We start from the raw sequence: 20,053 nt of genomic DNA on the forward strand, positions 1-20,053 counted from the left end.
CTTGCAAGGTAAACTGTTGTAGAAGTGCCTTTTGGAGAAAAATATTAAAGTGTAGCGTTATCAGTTATCCAGTAGAGCAACTTGTTGCGGTGGGCGTGTCGGCCCCGCCTACATGACCAGCATCCTCGCTTCTTCCATCAGGACCATAGTCTCAGAGTCTCAGTAGAAGTCCAGTCTTCAAGACGATCACACCACCCACGATAGCCATGACGCATTTACTCCGATTCGACATGAGCTTCCTTTCGCCGGAACGCTGACGACTACTTAAGCATAAGGTAAGGCTTTAATAAAAAGTAAATGTATTATGATATATATGCTTTTTTTAGAAGGAAATGCGTTGAAAACAAATTTAATCTTCTAATATTTTTTTTCAAATAAAAAAAAATATAACTCGCTTTTGAATATTTAAAGTCATCAATGATTTTATTTTAAAAATAGGACTAGAGAAAATATTATTAATTGCGATGAAGTTAGTAACAAATAACTGCCCGCTTGAAAATATATCCTTAAGCATGCAATAAACCTATTTCGTGTTTTTTAAATTCCATCAATCATATAAAACGACACTTTTATTTCGTATTTTATAACATTCATGAGCCTAGATTATGATCTCGTCGTCACTCACTTTATGTTAATTTTATACGGCCTCTAAAACCGAAACATCTTGTCCTTATGTTTTTTGAATGATATAATAAATTACAAATTAACTAAATGACGAAAGTATGAATATTTGTTTGTCTAAAAAAAAATAAGAAACTTTAAAATTCTTTATAAAATAATTGCTGAAACTAAATCCAGAAAGATATCAAACATTGTTTTGTAACAAAGAAAAAACTCGAGAAGAAAACTTTGAATCATCTTGAGAAATGTTTCAAAAGGACCTCCGAGTACAAACATCATGAAATACGCAAGAGGCATTCCAGAGAAGAGCCGACAGACCTTGACTTCTCCTTGATATAACGCTTTTTAAATACCTCCGTTAAAATCAAAACAAAATATAAAAATCGGACATAGAATTAAAGTGAATATATGATGTCAAAATATTTTATAGACGAGGAACAATATTATAAAATGATGTGTGGAATGATGCTTAAGGAATCAAAAATACATGTAGACAAGATAAACACTTGTCACTTAAAAAAGACGATTTGTCTTGCTGAAGGGCCTCGGTTCTCTCTAGGAACCATCTTTATTGAATTATTGGTTATAATTAATAAAAGAAAAAATCAAACAACAATCCGATAAAACAAAAAACTGATACGAAATATTAAGACCTTCAGTTTTGTTTAGAACTATGTTTTTCATATTAAAAAAAAAACGAATGTTATGAAAAATTATTTTATGTCTAACATTTATGGAATAGAAGGTCTACTTACGTACATTGCGTTCAACGGATATTTAAAAGTGATAATGATATATTCTGTGTCTGTAACAAAAAACTATACACAACCAACTCGAGCCAGCAATCTAAAATTACAAAAATGTTCCAAATGTTTAAAAGGAAGAACAAACGGAAGGCTTTGATATTCTTTACGCTTCAAAGATATTTCAATGAAAGGTCCTTTATGGGAATACTGTGTTTGTACTAAACCCTTAGCCCGAGTTCACGTCGACACACTTCATGCGGAACGTTAGCAGTTTTCCAGTCAAAAATATTCGGGTTTAATAGTATCAGCGTAGATTAATGAATGAAAAATTCGAAACATTCCCTATTTAGTGAACCTGTGAACTTATACCTTGTAAAGGTACTAACCTAAGGTACCTGTTTAAAACATGATAGTCTCAACTCTCAGACAAAGACCACGATGTGTCCAAACTTGATAATGTTGTTTGGAAGTGTATTACACTTGAACTAATAGTTTTTGGTGCACGTCAGCCAGGTGTAGGATAGGATTATATGCAACAAAACTTTGAAACTACAAACAAAAAAGAATTTTATACACGAAACAAATAAAACCTCACTCTTCTCATTAATGTTTTTAACAGATCTAATTATAATGTTATATAAACGCGGTATATTAAAACTATTATGATATTATTATTCCATAGTGAATTTAGCGTCCCAAATTAGTCCCAACAATTACGTACAAGTATTCTGTGTATTTCGTGTGAATGGTTGTCAGAGCTTTTACTTCAGGTATGCGATGAGCGCCGACAACTACCTTGGATTGTAATGCCCACATTGCTGAACCCAGACTTGATACATTTTATAAGGGGCGCATTAGATATATTCTACATTGACATAACATTCATTTGTATATCAAACCCACGATTAAATTATAAGTGAGGGTAAATTTTACATCCTAGATGGCAGTATTCATTACCAAAACAGTATAAAATAGGGCTATTACACTCCTTTGACTTTTTAAAAATCAATAGTCTGAAAAGATGTGAGAAACGCGACAGTATAGTGTGGTTCGATATATTTACAATGCAACTTCATATTTTATATAAGTTTATTTTAATCTAACGAGCCCCTTTCCTTTCATCCCTACCGTGCGGCCGGCTGTAATGCGACATGTGATAGAAATCTGATGCAATATTAGTCCATAATTCACATATACTGTGTTTATATAAAATATAATAAATATATAAATCTAATAAAAAATATAAAATAATGTAAAATAATATTATAAGCACAATAAAATAGGCTTTATCTTCTTCTTATCGCTCAAAACTACTTACAATTTATTAAAAATTATAACATTCAAGATTTTACACGCGACTCCTCGCGCTACAAATAGTTGAAATGTAAAAAATGTTTTACAATTTCAACTATTTGTAACAGAATATACTTGTATTAAGTAGACATTACAGAATTAATACAACCTTTTTTGCAATGTGACGACAAATTTAAAATATATACATACCTGAAAAAAATCTGTTGTGTGACAATCAAATATATGTTTACAAAAACGTACATTATAAAGTCTTGAAATTTCTTCAAAAGAAAAATAATCTGTAATCCATTTTGATCGGGTAAAAAAATTCATAATAACAATCTACAAGATCAATACAAAATTTCTTAACAAATCTAAGACAAATAGTAAAATTGAAAGCTCAATATTCACAGTCATACCTCGTTTAATATATTCATTATTATTTTCATTTTCAAACCAAATAAAAGACCTTTCGCATTTAAATTGAATTCATTAACACAAAAGTATTTTATGTTAAATGTATTATTAAATATTAACTTAAATTTTTCATCTCTTTAAGCTTATTAGTAATTAATTATTGATTCGTGTAATTGTTTTCAAACACCTTTAATTTTGTGAATGCATTTTTAAGTATTCATTACGATGAGCATATTACATGAGAGCAGTATTTCCTAGCGTCTTCGATAGCCGCGGCCACATCGCGTTTCGTATATTTTATTGACAATAACGTTAGATAGCTCGTAAACATCCCAGAATGCCGCTTGCGTGGACAATTTGAATTTTATCTCTTGATATTTTGTTACGCTCCTCTTAAAAACGCCTTAAAAATGCCATATCAAATTTCCTGGCATAAAAGTTAGGCAAATTGTATTTTGTTCCTACATACAACATGTAAAAAACTCTAAAACTATTATATATATTTATTTTCGTTTATACAACACCTAACAAATCTTGAGTAACAATGAAATTTTGATGTTACAACAGACAATATATAAATCTTTCTATATAACTTTCATGTGCCTACCATATTTTTAAATCGCATCATATCCAAATGTCAAATGTCTAATAAGCGATGAGTTCTACTAAGGCTTAGACACAAAATGGCAATTGTATACTTTGCGATTTGTCAGTTTTCCGTATAATTAAATCTTCAAAAACACACATTTCCTGTCTGCCTTAATAGAAGGATATTACATTGATAATATTTTTTTAGTATTCAATTATGGCTCTGATAGAAACCACTTTGCTAGACGAAATTATCATTTGATTTGACTTTGATTTGACAAAATTACCCTTTGGTAATAACAGTGATATCTGACGTTATATATGTACAATATATAATATTTAAAGATCACCGAAAAATGTGTCGCTGCGCTAAAAGACATCCCACTCCAATTAACGTTTAAGTAACTAAATCGTCGGCTAATCCCTTTCCACCGTAAAAGCATTTTATTAAGGAGCATCTAAACCCGTCCGTATTCATTACCGCGCTCAGTCTTCCACATAAGTAACACTAATTGATTATAGATACTCAATTCATTTCGCAAATAAAGGTTAAGACAGGCGTTTATATATTCTAAGGAGAAGTTTTTTTGAAGTTCCATATAACCGCGACTGATCGTTCATCTGTCTGGATTGACTGCCTTCACCTGTTCTCATTGACTGCCTGCTTCTTGATATAATAACATACATGTACACAAAGCAGTAACGAACTTACAAGTCGATGAGTTTTATACATTTTGAATAGCATTTACAAAAGTTATATGTCATCGGAAAGCAACAAGTTCTTAAAGTTTTTCGCCTCGTTTCAATCAATATTATAAATACAATAAGGTTGTAAAGCCAAGTACACACAAGTGTAAACGCGGAAGGGTCACACTTAATTATTTTTATTTACCAAGCAATCTGTTCCGTTTGCTCTCAAACACAAACACAAATAAAGCAAATCGTCGTCTGCAACTTGAGCCTACTATAAAAAAAATGTTTTAAATGTTTTTTTTTTTTTGGACTCGTAATTACAACTTCATTTATACAGTAAAAATTGAGTCAGATTTTTAGGTGTTCGTAGACAGTATCATCTGCTAAAGTCTTATATTCTTAATCATCATGAAGAATTATAAAATGAAATGAAAACCATTACAAAAATTTATAACAGAAAACTGTTTACTCTACTATTATTACAACTCATGCGTTTATTTATTGAAAGGCATTTAAACGATATTCAAATTAAAACGTGGTTAGAAAATTATAGTGTATATAAAACCCTATAGAATGCAATATATGTTAAGCCAATTTTCTCTACCAGGGCGATAGCCCTGGGCCGGAGAGGCGGTACGGCGACACTGAAGAGATGCCGTCCGCCGCATTCTCCGCGCCCGCCACCACCTCCGCCATCAGCACCGCCTCCACCTCCGTCTCCGCTCCCGCTCCGCTCGACACTCCAACCTCACCTACACAAAACGACCACACCTTCACACAACCAGCCAACAATGTAAGCCTTATGTTAATTTTTTATCACTTTTACTCTATGTTTCATCAAACTACTAACGTATCTGTAACGTCAGAGCCACAAGGCCCGATCAATGGTGGTATCTCTGACTCCGGAGCGTCAGCGTGAGACATGGGCGAAGAAAGCGGAGTTCCTCCTTGCTGTGGTGGGGTTCGCTGTGGACCTCGGGAACGTGTGGCGGTTCCCCTACATCTGCTACCAGAACGGCGGTGGTATGTTCACATTATATCTCAGTCAACAAAATAATTTCTCAAGCTATAAAATTCAATTGCTCCTTGATAGTTTTATGTAGTTATTTTTATATAATTTGAAAAGCGAATTATATGGTTCTCAGAAGAATTAGTAACAGGGATGAGTGGTAGAGTTACTCCAGTTTTAAGCAGTTAATAATCGTACCAGTATTTTAAAAGGTTAGGACATTGAACCGAACACTTTTTTCATAAATGAAATGTTAATATTAAACAGTGGAAATTTAATATCTATTTCAAGCAAAACTTTTCATGTTAGACGTCAACAAAGTTTATAGTAACTGCTAAAATTTCACTACTGCATTCGTCATTAATGTTCTCTGAATGACTGAGAGTTAAATAAATAGTGGTCAAAGGGTGATCAAACAGTGGCACAGAAAAGAAAAATGTTGAGTGGCTTTTAGAAATGGGGTGAATGGAAGTTTTCCCATACTTCTATGGGTTATACTGAGCTATATAATAAGAGCTCGGCGAGGTCGTCGCTGAAGTTAATAAAAGAAGAATTGTTAAGAATTCTTCTTGTAATGAAAATATAAAAGATTGGAAATGATTTAGAAATAGTTGAATTACTTTACAATTGTTGAAAGAACTGTTTAACCTACAGAGTTGTGCTGTATTATTTTATGCCCTTGACATCGCCATTTCGGTCACATCGAAACTAGCAACCAGCAATTCCTAGTTACGATAGACACCATTAGTTACTTTAGGAGATTATAAGCACATAAATAATTTATTGTTTATTTTTCTCAAAAGAAAATTTCAAGTGGTACTTATAGTAGTCATTGAAGGTACATGTGTATATGCCATGAATCAGTAGAACATTTAATTATCGTCCCATCCAGGTGCTTTCCTGATACCATACTGCGTGATGCTATTATTCGGTGGACTACCGCTGTTCTTCATGGAGCTGGCTCTGGGGCAGTTCCACAGATGCGGATGTTTAACACTTTGGAAGAGAATCTGCCCCGCATTAAAAGGTATTGTTTCACAACATTTATCACTTAAATATATATATATACATGTATATATAGTGATATATTCATTAGCGATGTGTATATATATCGCTAATGAATTTGAAAGCAATTTTTTTCTATATTCTAATTATAAATTGTTTTAAAGTTAATATATTTTATAGTTTATAATATAGCAATAGAAAATTTAATTACATCTTAAGGTTCCAAATTACTAAAACATTAGTTTGATTGTAAAAATAAAAAATTAGCGGGCTTAGTCACAGAAGACTTTCTATTGTAAATCAATGGGCCCTAGCGTACGAAATCTTTACATTGTGTGCGTTCTTTATTGTGGATTGTGGTATTGTTAATCTTTCTCCTCTCATCCCAGAGGAATCGGTATTGCTATAACAAACTTATAGCCATTAGAATTTAGCGATATTGCTTATGTTTACAAAGCATTCGAAATTTTTCTTTTACAAAAACTCGATGCGCATCATTAGCAACAAAAAAATCTTTTAATCTGAAACTGAAGTAAAAATCAAAGAGTTACACAAGGGATATTAGTTTATTATGAAAAAAAATACAACCTTAAATGTGTTTCGATCCTAGGATATCCAAGCTCATATGTATTTAAGTCACGAGAGCTTAAAAAAGTCAGTATAAACCAAATAGATTCCAAGTCAATTCTTTAGCCACTTGGCGGCCTTCATAAATATACAGAAGCAATGCTTTTAACCCGAGACAAATGGTGGACACTCCACCGCAACATTAAAATGTATGACATCGACAACAATTGGAGATCACGTTCTTAGAAACTGATTTCAAAGACGAAATATAAAAAAAATGCTTCTGTAATCCGGACTTTGACTTCATCTATCAATAAATATGTATTATAATACACTGAGTTCACCGTTCGGTTGTTGCAATTTCTTTTAATTTTTATTATTTTATTTTTTTTACTTTTTTATAAATTTTCAAAATCATTTATTTAAGGTCATGGATGCTAGACAACGCTTGAATTAATTGAGTCAAGTAAAAGAAAAAACACAATGCCCTTTTCGTGATACATTAAATTTAGTAAATAATAAAACGTTTTTTAAATTAAAAACATTTTAAAATATTGCAAATGTTCCAATTCGTTTAATAAAAGTATTGAAAGAATCTTTAGCTGATATCGAACGATCTTTTCCTCAAATATTTAAACAGCTCTCGTCGGCGAGGGTCATCTGACTGGACACACGACTCCCGACAATTCTCGTCACAATAAGTAACGATTTTATGTATAATGTCACTTAAATATTAAATAATATATTTATTTATTTTATTAATAATTATAAATTATTAAATAAAATACATTAAGCATATTATATTTAAATAATAATATGTATTTATAAAAATTATTTCCAAACATATATTCAATTCAAATGTATAAAAACGTCTTCGCTTATATTCGCTTACGAACGTCTACAAAGAAATGTTAATACCTCATAAAAACGAGATCTATTACAATTAAAAAGTCTTTATCAAAGCTACAATAGTTTTTTTGATTTGATCGTTACTTAAAAGAAGTTTCTTTTACAACTTACTTTCACCAAAGATCGTCGATCTTAGGGTGCGCGGATTAGTCAAATTACAAGACAAGAAAATACTTTTGTTACGGATACGGGATCCTCGAAAGGACAGATTAAAAATCATTTACACAATTTAAATAACAGAGAAAGTTGAGTTCGGTATACTATGGCATATTCTTTATCATTGAACTAAATTTACTTTTGAACACATAATCGAATTGGGATATATTAAATTTAAGAAAAATATTTTTACAAGATACAAAAGAGCTAGCCATGTGAAATATTATTTTGTAATATCAAACGTTAATATGATATATGAATGTTGGAATTTGTTATCTCCACTAACCATCTCTTTCCCTCATACCATCCTCCCCCTTGGCTCTTATCAAAGCAACAATGTTTTCCTCAATCGCTGTATATATTGCCGACTGGAATCTATTTCCCAAAAAGGACTCTGATGTTATGTAGTTCGTTTATATCTTAATTAAGAAAACTCAATATAAGAAAATTCTAAGTTCAATTTTCTAAAATTTTATTTAATAAGTTTATCTTCACTGTTGATGGTAAATTTTATCTGATAACAAACAGTATTTGCAGCAGTAAATTCGATTTATGAGTCGGAGATCTATCGTTTGAGATAAATCTTATCGCATCTAAACTAATTAGCGAACGCGTGGATACTGAGCCGGCAGATGGCACTGATTCTATCAAATATGGCGACAACTTCGCAACAAGTTTCCGAGGCGTGAATTGCCCGATTGAGAACTCTAATTGGATTTAAAATGTTTGAATATGGTTGTAAGGCATATTTAACAAGAGAAGAGTAGCATTCGGTTGCCTAGCAATCCAGCATCAGCCCAATTTAACGCTGCCGACTTTTGTTTATGACCGCTTGTATCTATAACGTAACATTATTCCAAAAAGCTAAGAAATTATATTGCTTATTGCATTCGAGTTCCCATTACACAGGGGTAGGTTACGCCATATGCATGATCGATATCTACATGGGCATGTACTACAACACGATCATCGGCTGGGCGGTTTACTACCTCGTGGCATCCCTGGCCTCCATCAACTCCGTGCTGCCCTGGACTAGTTGCGACAACGAATGGAACACTCCTCTCTGCTCACCAGTTACATCCCCGCAGAACAATCCTAATGCTACCACGCCGGCTAAAGAATTCTTTGAGTGAGTTCTAGAACAGGTTCACTACACAAATTTCAAAAGAGATGTGATGATGGATTTGTTAATGTATAATAACTACTATTTTAACAGACGTAACGTTTTGGAACAACAGCGATCCAACGGCCTGGATGATATGGGCCCTATAAAACCATCGCTTGCTCTTTGCGTCTTCGGTGTCTTCGTATTGGTATACTTTTCTTTATGGAAAGGTGTAAGAAGTGCTGGCAAGGTACGATAGTAGTTCATTAAAGGTTTACCACTTCAAACAGAACGACAAAATTTGCTTTAGTTTTAGTATTATTTTGAAAGCCTTAAAATGACTATTATGAAAAGGTGGTGTGGGTCACAGCATTAGCTCCGTACGTAGTGCTTCTGATATTGCTGGCAAGAGGGGTCACGCTTCCCGGTGCTACTGAAGGCATTCGATACTATTTAACACCTGAGTGGCATAAGCTACAGAATACAAAGGTATATAACTATGTATTGCTCCTAATCGTGGTTGAGGATGATTATTTAATAACTAACTCAATTATTTCGATAAAATTTTTGGGCCAATCAATATTTATTCCCACCAAGGGGCTACAATATACAGCAATAACATTACAATCTAGGTGTGGGTGGATGCGGCCTCTCAAATATTCTTCTCTCTGGGTCCGGGCTTTGGCACACTTCTGGCTTTGTCCAGCTACAACAAGTTCAACAACAACTGCTACCGCGACGCTATCATCACCTCCTCAATCAACTGCCTCACCAGCTTCCTCGCTGGATTTGTTATATTCTCCGTTTTAGGGTAAATTATACATTAAAAAAATATATATAATTTGCACATATTTTAAAAATAAATAAGTAGTTTTGTTTTTTTTTTCCCTTGCCTTTACACGAATTCTATTTATAACTATTGATGATTGTAACACTTATTCTATACGTCGACTTTCTTTAAAATAATAACATTAATTATCCAAAAAACGCAGTTACATGGCACACGTTCAGAACAAGAGCATCGAGGAGGTAGGTCTCGAAGGTCCGGGGCTAGTGTTCATCGTTTACCCGGAGGCCATCGCCACTATGACCGGTTCAGTCTTTTGGGCCATCATCTTCTTCCTCATGCTCATCACCCTCGGATTAGACAGCACTTTTGGAGGTCATTTGATATTTTGGTTTGATGAGTAGCAATTAATACCAACCATGTCTTTAAATAATATAGGAAATTTCGTAATTAAAACTTTACGTGCATTAACATGTTTAATATCGTACTAATTAATTTATATAATCTGAAGTGTAGGAGCAAACAATCAAAATGAAATATTTTTAAGCACACTTGAACATTTTACTTCGAAAGAAATACAATTTTTTTTAAACTATACAATAAAATAAAATTTTCTTTATGTTATCAAAATGTAAGTACGTTATGTTCCACAGGTCTGGAGGCAGTCACCACAGCTCTATGTGACGAGTATCCCCGCGCACTCGGACGGCACCGCGAAGTGTTCGTCGCCTTTTTGTTGCTCTTTATATACATCTGCGCTCTTCCTACCACAACATACGTGAGTAAGACTGTGGTTATATACAAAGAATGAAAATCCTACACAACTGTATAAATTATACAAGAAGGAACCAAATTATATCTTATTCCGTTTCTTTCATCGAGAAGTCGTGGTAAAGAGTTTATGAATAACGAATAAAATATATTATTACTTAATAATATTAATAACTTTTTTCTTCCTCTGTGACTTTTTTAAAAATGATGTAACCATACAAAAATATTTATTAAAATTAGAATCTTTCAAAATGTAATTTCTTTAAAAAACTTTAATGGGTGTTCTTCTGGTCTCAATACTTAAAAGGCTGTCAAGTCACGTTAAAGGGTTAAACGTAATATCAAACGAATCAACTTATTTCTTGCTCTAAGTATTATTTTCTCTTTTAGGAATAAAAATTTTTTTCAAGAATTCACAGTTAACAAATCTAGATAAAGTATCTTGATGTGTTCTGTATCTTCATGAATTTGAACAATCAAGAGATATGTATGTTTAGGCTCGTGATACTTAACATTTAAAGGCTGAATTATATAACGCGTTATAAAAGTAACGTAAGTTTTCACATGAAGTTAATTTATAAAACAAACTCAAGTCGCTTCTAAATTAAACATCGAGATCCCAGTAACTGGGAGTATTAAATGTATCAGATAAATAACGTTTATCTGGGTGCAAATGTATTCTGTTGCATTATTCAACGCCACTTAGGGGAATGACCTGGCAAACGAGATACCGCATACAGTAGGAGCTTTGTTTTACTTGGGCTCTATTTATTGGGACACTTCTCTGGATGACGATCTGGACATATGTAAAACTATATTACATCCTGAATGATCGTAGTACAACTAGATACAGTATGAGCTTATTAGCATTGCAATATTATGAGGAAACTTCTGGATCCATCACTGCACTGGCAAAAAAAAATATTAACACGTTTTGAGTAACGGAAACAAAAGAATAATACGGACGATTACATCCCTAGCTGCTTTGCCTGAGTTTATCTTTTACATTAATTAAAATGAATATAGCTTTATAGGAACAGAGGATTCAAATTTAAGTAACTTCCAACATATAAATTTAAAGAATGTTATTTAAACATCATCTTTAATTGAATTCTAACATGATGTTTTAATATTTTTATGATTAAGTTTTTGATTTTCCAATTGTTTCTTTTGTTCTCAAATCACTTTCAATATCGTAAAAGTTCTCACAAACCGTATGAGATTTTAAATCTTAAACCGGTTTATTTTATCCTAAGAGAAACTACTGAAAATTTTAATTTATCAATTTATAGATTCGTTGGTTATCTTAATATATGTCTGTTGTGTAGGGCGGGGTATACCTAGTCGATTTATTGAACGTGTATGGACCGGGTCTGGCGATCCTGTTTGTTGTGTTCGCGGAGGCCGCTGGCGTGTGCTGGGTGTACGGTGTGGGGCGTTTCTCAGAGGATGTGAGGACAATGTTAGGACACAAACCTGGCTGGTTCTGGAGAACCTGCTGGTCTTACATCAGGTGACCTTATCATATTAAAAGAAAGAAATGAAGTCATCATTATTTTTATTGATTTTACATATTTTTTTGTCTATGATAACAAGTCATTTGAATTTTGCCTTTGAATATTTGCCCCATGTTTAAAGAATAACATACCTTTTTCCAAATAAATCAGCAACACTATAAGAAACATGTATGTTTTATAAACTTCAATGAAACATTGATAAAGCACTATTGCCATTACTAGATGAACTTCTAAAATATACTTAAGACTTTAATTTTAATTTGCAACATAAAATTTGAAAGATTTTTGTGCGTTCAAAGCTACAAAATACTCAACACAACATGAAAATAGAAAATTATGAGCTTTTTGTCGCCACATTCTTTTAATTATATTCCACAACAGCTCGTAAATTGTTTCACTAGTACATTAATAAAGATCTTTTTGAATTTGAGAACCCATTTAATAAATATTGCTTTTTTACCAAAAAAAACATACAGGTGTCTAACGATGTTATGTATAAGACTTTCGATAGTACAGGTTTAAATAAAACCATGTTTTTCTGATTTATTTGGTGATTTTATGATGTCACATGTCCCTCAGAAATATTTAGTTTTATACAAATGTCTAATGCTGTTCCCTAGCCCTGTGTTCCTGCTGGTGCTGTTTATCTTCTCGGTGCTATCGCACGAGGAGATGCTGGGTGGAGAGTACGAGTACCCTCGCTGGTCGATCCGCGCCGGCTGGGCGATGACCGCCACCACCGTCTCCTGCATTCCAGTCTACATCATCTACAAGTTCATCATCACACCTGGCAGCTTCCTCACTGTATGTATACTATTATAAAGCTATTGGTAAATGGATCTTATAACACCTACAGCAAACTATTTATGAGAAAACGTATTTAACATTGCAATATTATTGAATGAATGAACTGAGACTTCTCCGTTCCCTAACTTGTCCTTGATTCTAAGGCGAAGATTCTTTTTTTGTTGGTGGAGTTGGCAAATTTTATATTGCAACACAACATCAACATTAGAGAGGCTAGTCTTTAGTTAATATTCTATATTGCCCGAAACAGCTCCAGAGTAACCTAAATACTAGTATGACATAACCTGATATCAAAAACTAGAGCGATGAATGAAAGGCCTCTTTGAACTATTGCTCTCTAATTATTATTTGGTGTCACAGCGTATAAGGACAATGAAACGCCCAGTGGAATCACCAGTTCCAGTTCCAGCGCCCAGTGGCCTGTGACCGCACCCGCCGAGCATCGAGTGGCTCGTGTAGCCAGAAATACTTCTAGATACTTCTAGAACATACTTTTTCGATAGAAATTAGGACCAATATTTATATCCTATACTTTAAATCTTGATCATTGGTTCTAACTGATTATATCGTTTAATAAGTAGAAAATAATATATCTAGTAGAGAAGTTAGATATACATATATAACAAAGGAAAATAATTTGGAAACAAAGTAGTGTAGTGATTAATATTTTACATTGCAGTATTGTTAGAACATATATAGATACATTTAGTCAACGTATATAGGAGATATTATTCACTATCTGTAGTAGTTATTAAGAGTCGGAAAGGTCGGAAATGGGTTTAAAGAAATATAATATTAAAAAAATCGTGCAAGTTTTTTCGGAGTACTAGATGATAGGGATTTGATTATTCTTGGAGAAGCGTGTACCCCTAGTTGTTAGTTGAAGCATAGGTGAAAAACTTTAATATGTTCTAGAGATACAACGAATGCTGTATATACATAGATAGCTATATTTGTACATAAAGTAATTGCTGGTCAGACTATAATTGCTTGATGATTCTTACGCGTTTGCTAGATTATATAATACATGTTTAAATATTAAACGGCTATTAGAGGAAATTTTTGGTAGAAAAAGTAGACATTTTGATTCCGATACATCTACATTCCAGGGCAATGAATGCAGATATATCGTTACCTTTGTAAATAAAAATATATAGTGCTTCTAGGGACGAACATTTAATCCTTCTTCGTGTAACATACCCATTTATATAGACGTTGGGATTTATGAAGGCGTTAATTAGACACTAGTAGAAGCAGTTTATCATCTATTACGAATGTTGTTATGTATTGTATGGAATAATATAACTAATAATAATATGAAATACTAGTTGTTGTTTATAGTAGAAAAAACCTGTAGAGATTTCGGGCACTTCAATACTTCTTGTAATCTCTCGATGTTGAGAATTAATAAATGTTTATTGTCATATAAAACACATATATTGTAGTGCTATCTATTTATTTAGCAATGTCATATCCACACAATATAATCACTAGATGTAATCCACACTTAAAAAGAATGTACTAAGTGTTTTTATAGAAAAAATTAAGAAAAAAAACCGTAGTTCATATACCCACATGATGAATCATGTATATGCATCGTTACTCTATGTATCTTTATTAATATATATGTCATATTATTTTTATCTCTAATATTATTAATCTGCTTCAATATTATATATAAACGTTTATAGTGAATATAAAGTAGTTGTGTGTTTGTTTTGTAGTTGTCATGTATCTGTAATGTTATATGAAATAAATCGCAAATGAGTAGATGAGGCCTGTGTCAGCCATAACAGGTCCATCTGAACATTTGTCCAAGATATCATCTTTTATTCATCCTCTATATTTAAGAAACTACCTGCCGGAGAAACTCCGTTCTGTCAAAACTTAATAGTAAAAATATAATAAATGTAACGTTTTTCTAATTATTACCTATTTATATACTAACAATAAACAAAAATAAGGTTAAAATTTTGTAGACTACAATACTTTATAAACTTGATGATACTCATTCTAATGCTTTGTGGTATACAATACTTTATGTAAATTTTTTTGCGCGTAAACAAGTAATGCTGATGGATTCTCAATGCGGGAGCAGGGAACATACAACTGCCCATGAGAGGAGCATGGATGTACTGACTCCGTGTTTTTAAGAGTAACGGCGAAAATACTTAAAAACTGACTCCGTGATTTACTTATGGTTATAGCAAAAGCGAACCGCTGTGGAAATTGCAGTCGTTTACGTTGTGTTAACACTACAATACATAACGCTTTATACATGTTTATTATAGTCAAACGCGATTATTAGATAAAAACGCGCTTTTTTTCCACATATTGACGTTGATAATTTACGTCAGCTGTTTGACAGCAAATTTTTATTTAAAAAAATTATAGTTTTTACGAGTGTTGGCGCAATTATTTTTTTTTTTGTAGAAAACCTTTACACGGGCCTTAAGGAACATACGAAAAAAATTTGCTCAATTGATTGACCCATTTTCTTTTATAAATTAGTATTCTGTTGTGTTGTTAGTTTTTTATGAGCCGTAATGATAAAGCGGTAGGAAATGCTAGGAAAATGTGAGTAAACGCAAATTTTGCCTTAAGTCTATTTTCCAGTCGCATACATTAAATCTAGTTTCTCCTGTCCTATGCTTTAATATGTGCTTTATTCGTTATTTATGCTAACAAACACACTAAACAGGCTTTATATTTTCAATACCCACAATATTTCCACACATTTCTATGTCATCACATCATTAGCTTGGCGCCATCAGTATAAGATGTATAATGATAACCTGGTACAATGGACCTGATAAATACTAGAATGATAGATAACTTTCCACATGTGAAGGAAACCAAATTCTACCTCCGACGATAAGTTTAGCAAAGGTCATTTTACTGAATTATTACAAATAAAATGCATATAAATTATATGGATGACACTCAAACATTTAGCGTTATCTGCTAGAAGTAGCGTGGGGGCTAATTATTAAAAGTTTTTTTCTTATATTATAATATTCTGCATCGTAGAGCAGAAAAAATACCCACAGGGATTTAATAACCACCAGGAGATTTCAGAATTTTACTTTAATACCTTCATGGAATTAAGGCATTCACGTTTTCATGTTCAAAAATATTTAATATTGTATAGACACGCGTGACGACAAGTGGCTTCTACTAATAACAAGATTTTATTTATTTAAGCCAATTTCTCATTTTCAAATTTGCAAAAAAAGTTTTTTGTTGTTACGCCCTCTAGATCTGACTTACATTTTGACACAATACCTTACACACAAATGTCAACATTTAAAATGAAAGATTAACCTTTGAGAAGAAACAAAATTGTTAAATTGTGAGACTGACGAGATGAGTCAATAGGAACTGGAGGGAAAATGTTAAAACTAGAAACAATTGGTTTTTGCCAACAGCGTATGCATGGCGGGAAAAACTGTAAGCTTCAATACACATTGCGTGAGTAAAATGTTTGTATGACGAACCCACGTTGAGAAGTCCAACGACCTTTAGATCATGATGAAACTATCAAAACTATGAACGTGTTCACCCAAAGAAGACTAATGTCTTGAAGTGTTAGTGAACTTTCATCATGCGAAGTATAATGTCACAACTACTGTTACTGTCTGATAACTACATAGCGTTGTAATTACAGATCCGGCCGCAGTGGGACGGTTCTTTAATACATTTCTACATGGAGAAATATAGATCTTTGAATTATTTCCAGTTGCTCAGGCCTGGGCCACAGTCTCTCTCTCTAACTCTTAGTCTAACAACAACAACTGGTTTTGTTGTTAGAAAAAGAATTTTGAGACATTAAGGCACCGTCACGAGTCCGAGGACTTTTATATTTAAAAGCTTGCTTATTTTTCAATCTATTTCTTAATGCAGTTATGTGATAACCTGCCAAATAAAATTCCTTGCTTTTTTCCGGAGACTTCGTGGGGAACTAAAAATAAGTATATGATAGAAAGGACACAACTTCTTGCAGAACCTATACGAATCCCAGTTAGAGTGCATCGCGCGATGGCTGAGCTGCAACGGGGAGGTGTGGGGGATGGGCCCGACGGCGGTGTTCGCGAGCGCAGCGGCGCTGTTCCTCTACAACGAGCTGGAGGCGACCATCTTTATAGCAGGCGACCACGCACACGTTTCGCCGCTCGAGAAAACTCTCGTGGTAATTAAACTATTATATTTTAAAGTATGAAGTCGACAGATTTCTGTTAATGGTGATTGTGACAGATTGAACGCTCCGCCTTTATTTATCTTTTTAAAATATATTCCTTCTAGTTTTTAAATTCACAAAAATTCTTAAAAACCTTAGCATGCCAACAACAATAATAAATATAAATAATGTTCACTGACCCACAACGACTTCTTAGATACAGTGTTTATTCTTTAGTGTGTTTGTTCTTTAGTGTAATGCGTTCCAGATGACTCTCCCAAATCAAAGTAATTCAGTAAGGGTTGGCAAAGGTACCGAAAAAACTTGCTACATCTGCGGGGAGGCAGTTGGAACTGCTAAGCATTTGCTGGTGGGATGTAGGGTACTCCTGGATAGCGGTCAATACTCGCGTCGTCACGATAGGGTTATAGAAATCATACGTGAAGCGGTTAGTCTATCGGTAGCAAGAGCGCAAAAAGAAATAACCACGAACCAACGATCAATAGGTTTTGTGAGAGAAGACACTAGGGCTACAAAATCAAACGTCAAGCCTTACTCTATTATTAAAGCGGCTTCGGATTGGACTTTAATGATGGACACGTATGGATATTTGTGCGTCGGCCTCCAGACCAGACATATTTTTATATTCGCGAATTTTAAAGCGCGTTGTACTAATAGAGCTCATGGTTCCTTGGGAAACCAACATCCCCAAAGACCATGCCATCAAGATCAACAAGTATTACGAGTTCACTAACGAACTCACTAAGAATATGACCCGGCGCCCGCACGGTGAATCCATGGAATACTGAGAGGTTTCGTCTAAACAATATATATTCATGGCATAAATTCGATAGTAATGATGCCCAGTCGTGTACTTCTATGCTGTTGTCTGTTTTAACTTTCAATCTATTTTTCAGTACGTTGTAGATTAATATTACGATATTTTCTCATGTGTCATTTTTCTAGTCCACAATGGTGCTCGGAATGCTGGCGCTGATGATACACCTCTGGGTGTGCTCAATGCGCTTCTTTCAGTACTATCTGGACACTCTCATTAAAGATGTACGTACTTTTTTCTTATTTTACAAAACGTCAAGAATTAATTTGAAACAATTTAATCTGAAGGTTAAAAACTCGGCATCTCAACCAGCATTATTGAATTCATAAATATGTAGATGTATTAAAAAATAAAACCGGATTTAATTCCTAACTAGAGCCCCAACATGCTATTAGAGATGACCACCGCTAGTCTCCTGGGTCAGACGGATATGGTTCCCCTGGGACCGCTGACCCGCTTCCTTAAACAGCAACAGCCTCAAATCCATATAACCGTGTGCTGGTTCCTGTCGCTGTGCTACGCCGACTACGTAAGGAAGCACTATTGTCAACGATTTAACATGCCCTATCTGGAACAGTGGTTGGTAATGTGAACTGCTTATTTTAACTAGTAACCTTAGAGTTAAACATTTATATAATTGAAAACTTCAAACAGACACTGGAGTATTATATTCATATTTTGTCCATAACTCTGAAATAGACTTTGTCACTTAAAATTTATCAAAAGCGATTTTCTTGTCTACCCTGGGTCTTCAATGAGGCTAGAGCGGTCCGGTCATAATATCGTTACAGGCAAACAGAGCTCCACGCGCGCGCCACACACGGCGTGAACACCACCATGCAGAAAGTGAACAGTTTCGTGGGGGCTATCCATCAGCGGCTGAGAGGCTACTCCGCTACGCCACTAACTTCTGACGCACATACGTACATATGTTTTACCAATAATTATTTTAAGTTCTTCTTTGATTTCTGACTTTAAGTCATACCAAAACTGTATTGTATTTAATAAGCAGTACGGAAAAACCAGAAGCAAGACTGTAATGTGCTATTGCAGTGCAGTAATCGATTAGTAAAATTAAAACGTTAAATGTGAATTTTGCGCTTATCTTAACATGTGTTGTACCATATTCCAACAGAATTTTATAAGGAACAAGCAATAGAGGTAATAATAGATTCAGTCAGAAAAAAAGGGTATAAAATAAATTATCAAGACCAAATGGGCCCTGAAGAAGCATTTCTGGCAAAATCAACTCTCTCAGATTATATTAAATAATGCATACATTGTGTAGTATAGTAGCGTATTCGTTAGTTCTGTAGTATGTACTACCTCTAGAGTGAGAGCTACTCGAGCCGCGTGCCATGCTCGGGCACGTCGCAAAGTGCTCGCCTTCTCGGCATGTCCAGTGACAGCGCGGTGGACGCGATACAAAAACTCAGAACCTATATTACGGTCTGTATAAAGAAATGTTTGCATTTTTCTTGATGAAAATATTTTTAAGATTCAGTTCGCCATTGAGCGGTGATATTGAGATTTAAAAATATTATTCAGTAAGTTTGTTGCGTCAACCAACAAAATAAGGGTTTTTCACTAAAAAGCAGTTGAAGTTGTATTTCAATTTCCATTTTCCATTCCGTCCAAGTCTCCTACAGTGGTGACCAAACGGTTGGTCGTTGGGACAAATCAGTATTTATCTCGCCCTGGTCTGTTTTAATTGAACTTTATAATGATATCAGGAAAACCGATGTCCGTGCAGCAGTGCGCCGCACGCCGGCGAGCGTACTTCTAGCACTTCCATCAAAAGAAACGATCAGTGATCGCCGGCCCTGGTGGTGTCAGGAGTTGGATGACAAATAAATTATGTCTGTTGAAATTGCTTTTTATTTGTGGCGATTACACAGTACACACCTTAATGGCGAAATCTAAAGAAAGAGTAAATGAAAAGTACAAAAATTAATCAATTATACATTTCATTTGTTTTTGGCACTGTAATTTTGTAAGATAGTCTCTGTAAGTAAGTCTTTAAGTCTCCGTAGATATTCAGAACATG

General features: G+C 34.0%; 2 protein-coding genes across 3 annotated transcripts; both read left to right on the forward strand.

Moving 5' to 3' along the window:
- The first annotated feature begins 164 nt into the window (after positions 1–164).
- On the forward strand, positions 165–14,809 carry LOC133320224 (sodium-dependent serotonin transporter-like). The gene is made up of 13 exons (XM_061527905.1): positions 165–275; positions 4,966–5,151; positions 5,225–5,381; positions 6,260–6,394; positions 8,914–9,133; positions 9,221–9,359; positions 9,464–9,598; positions 9,742–9,920; positions 10,102–10,271; positions 10,550–10,674; positions 11,996–12,180; positions 12,805–12,988; positions 13,352–14,809. The coding sequence occupies exons 2-13, from the start codon at positions 5,011–5,013 to the stop codon at positions 13,415–13,417; spliced, it is 1,836 nt and encodes a 611-aa protein (XP_061383889.1). The 5' UTR covers positions 165–275; positions 4,966–5,010; the 3' UTR covers positions 13,418–14,809.
- Positions 14,810–16,274: 1,465 nt separating this feature from the next.
- On the forward strand, positions 16,275–19,870 carry LOC116770243 (uncharacterized). Of its 2 annotated transcripts, none has more exons than XM_061527940.1 (7): positions 16,275–16,462; positions 16,995–17,180; positions 18,135–18,230; positions 18,383–18,585; positions 18,798–18,929; positions 19,339–19,455; positions 19,740–19,870. In XM_061527940.1, the coding sequence occupies exons 1-7, from the start codon at positions 16,427–16,429 to the stop codon at positions 19,858–19,860; spliced, it is 891 nt and encodes a 296-aa protein (XP_061383924.1). In that variant the 5' UTR covers positions 16,275–16,426; the 3' UTR covers positions 19,861–19,870. The 2 variants fall into 2 exon arrangements, with proteins under 2 accessions (XP_061383924.1, XP_032517527.1); XM_032661636.2 differs by having other exon boundaries at positions 16,275–16,441.
- Positions 19,871–20,053: the final 183 nt, after the last annotated feature.

The sequence above is a fragment of the Danaus plexippus genome, assembly GCF_018135715.1.
Source record: "Danaus plexippus chromosome 13 unlocalized genomic scaffold, MEX_DaPlex mxdp_15, whole genome shotgun sequence".
NCBI lineage: Eukaryota > Metazoa > Arthropoda > Insecta > Lepidoptera > Nymphalidae > Danaus > Danaus plexippus.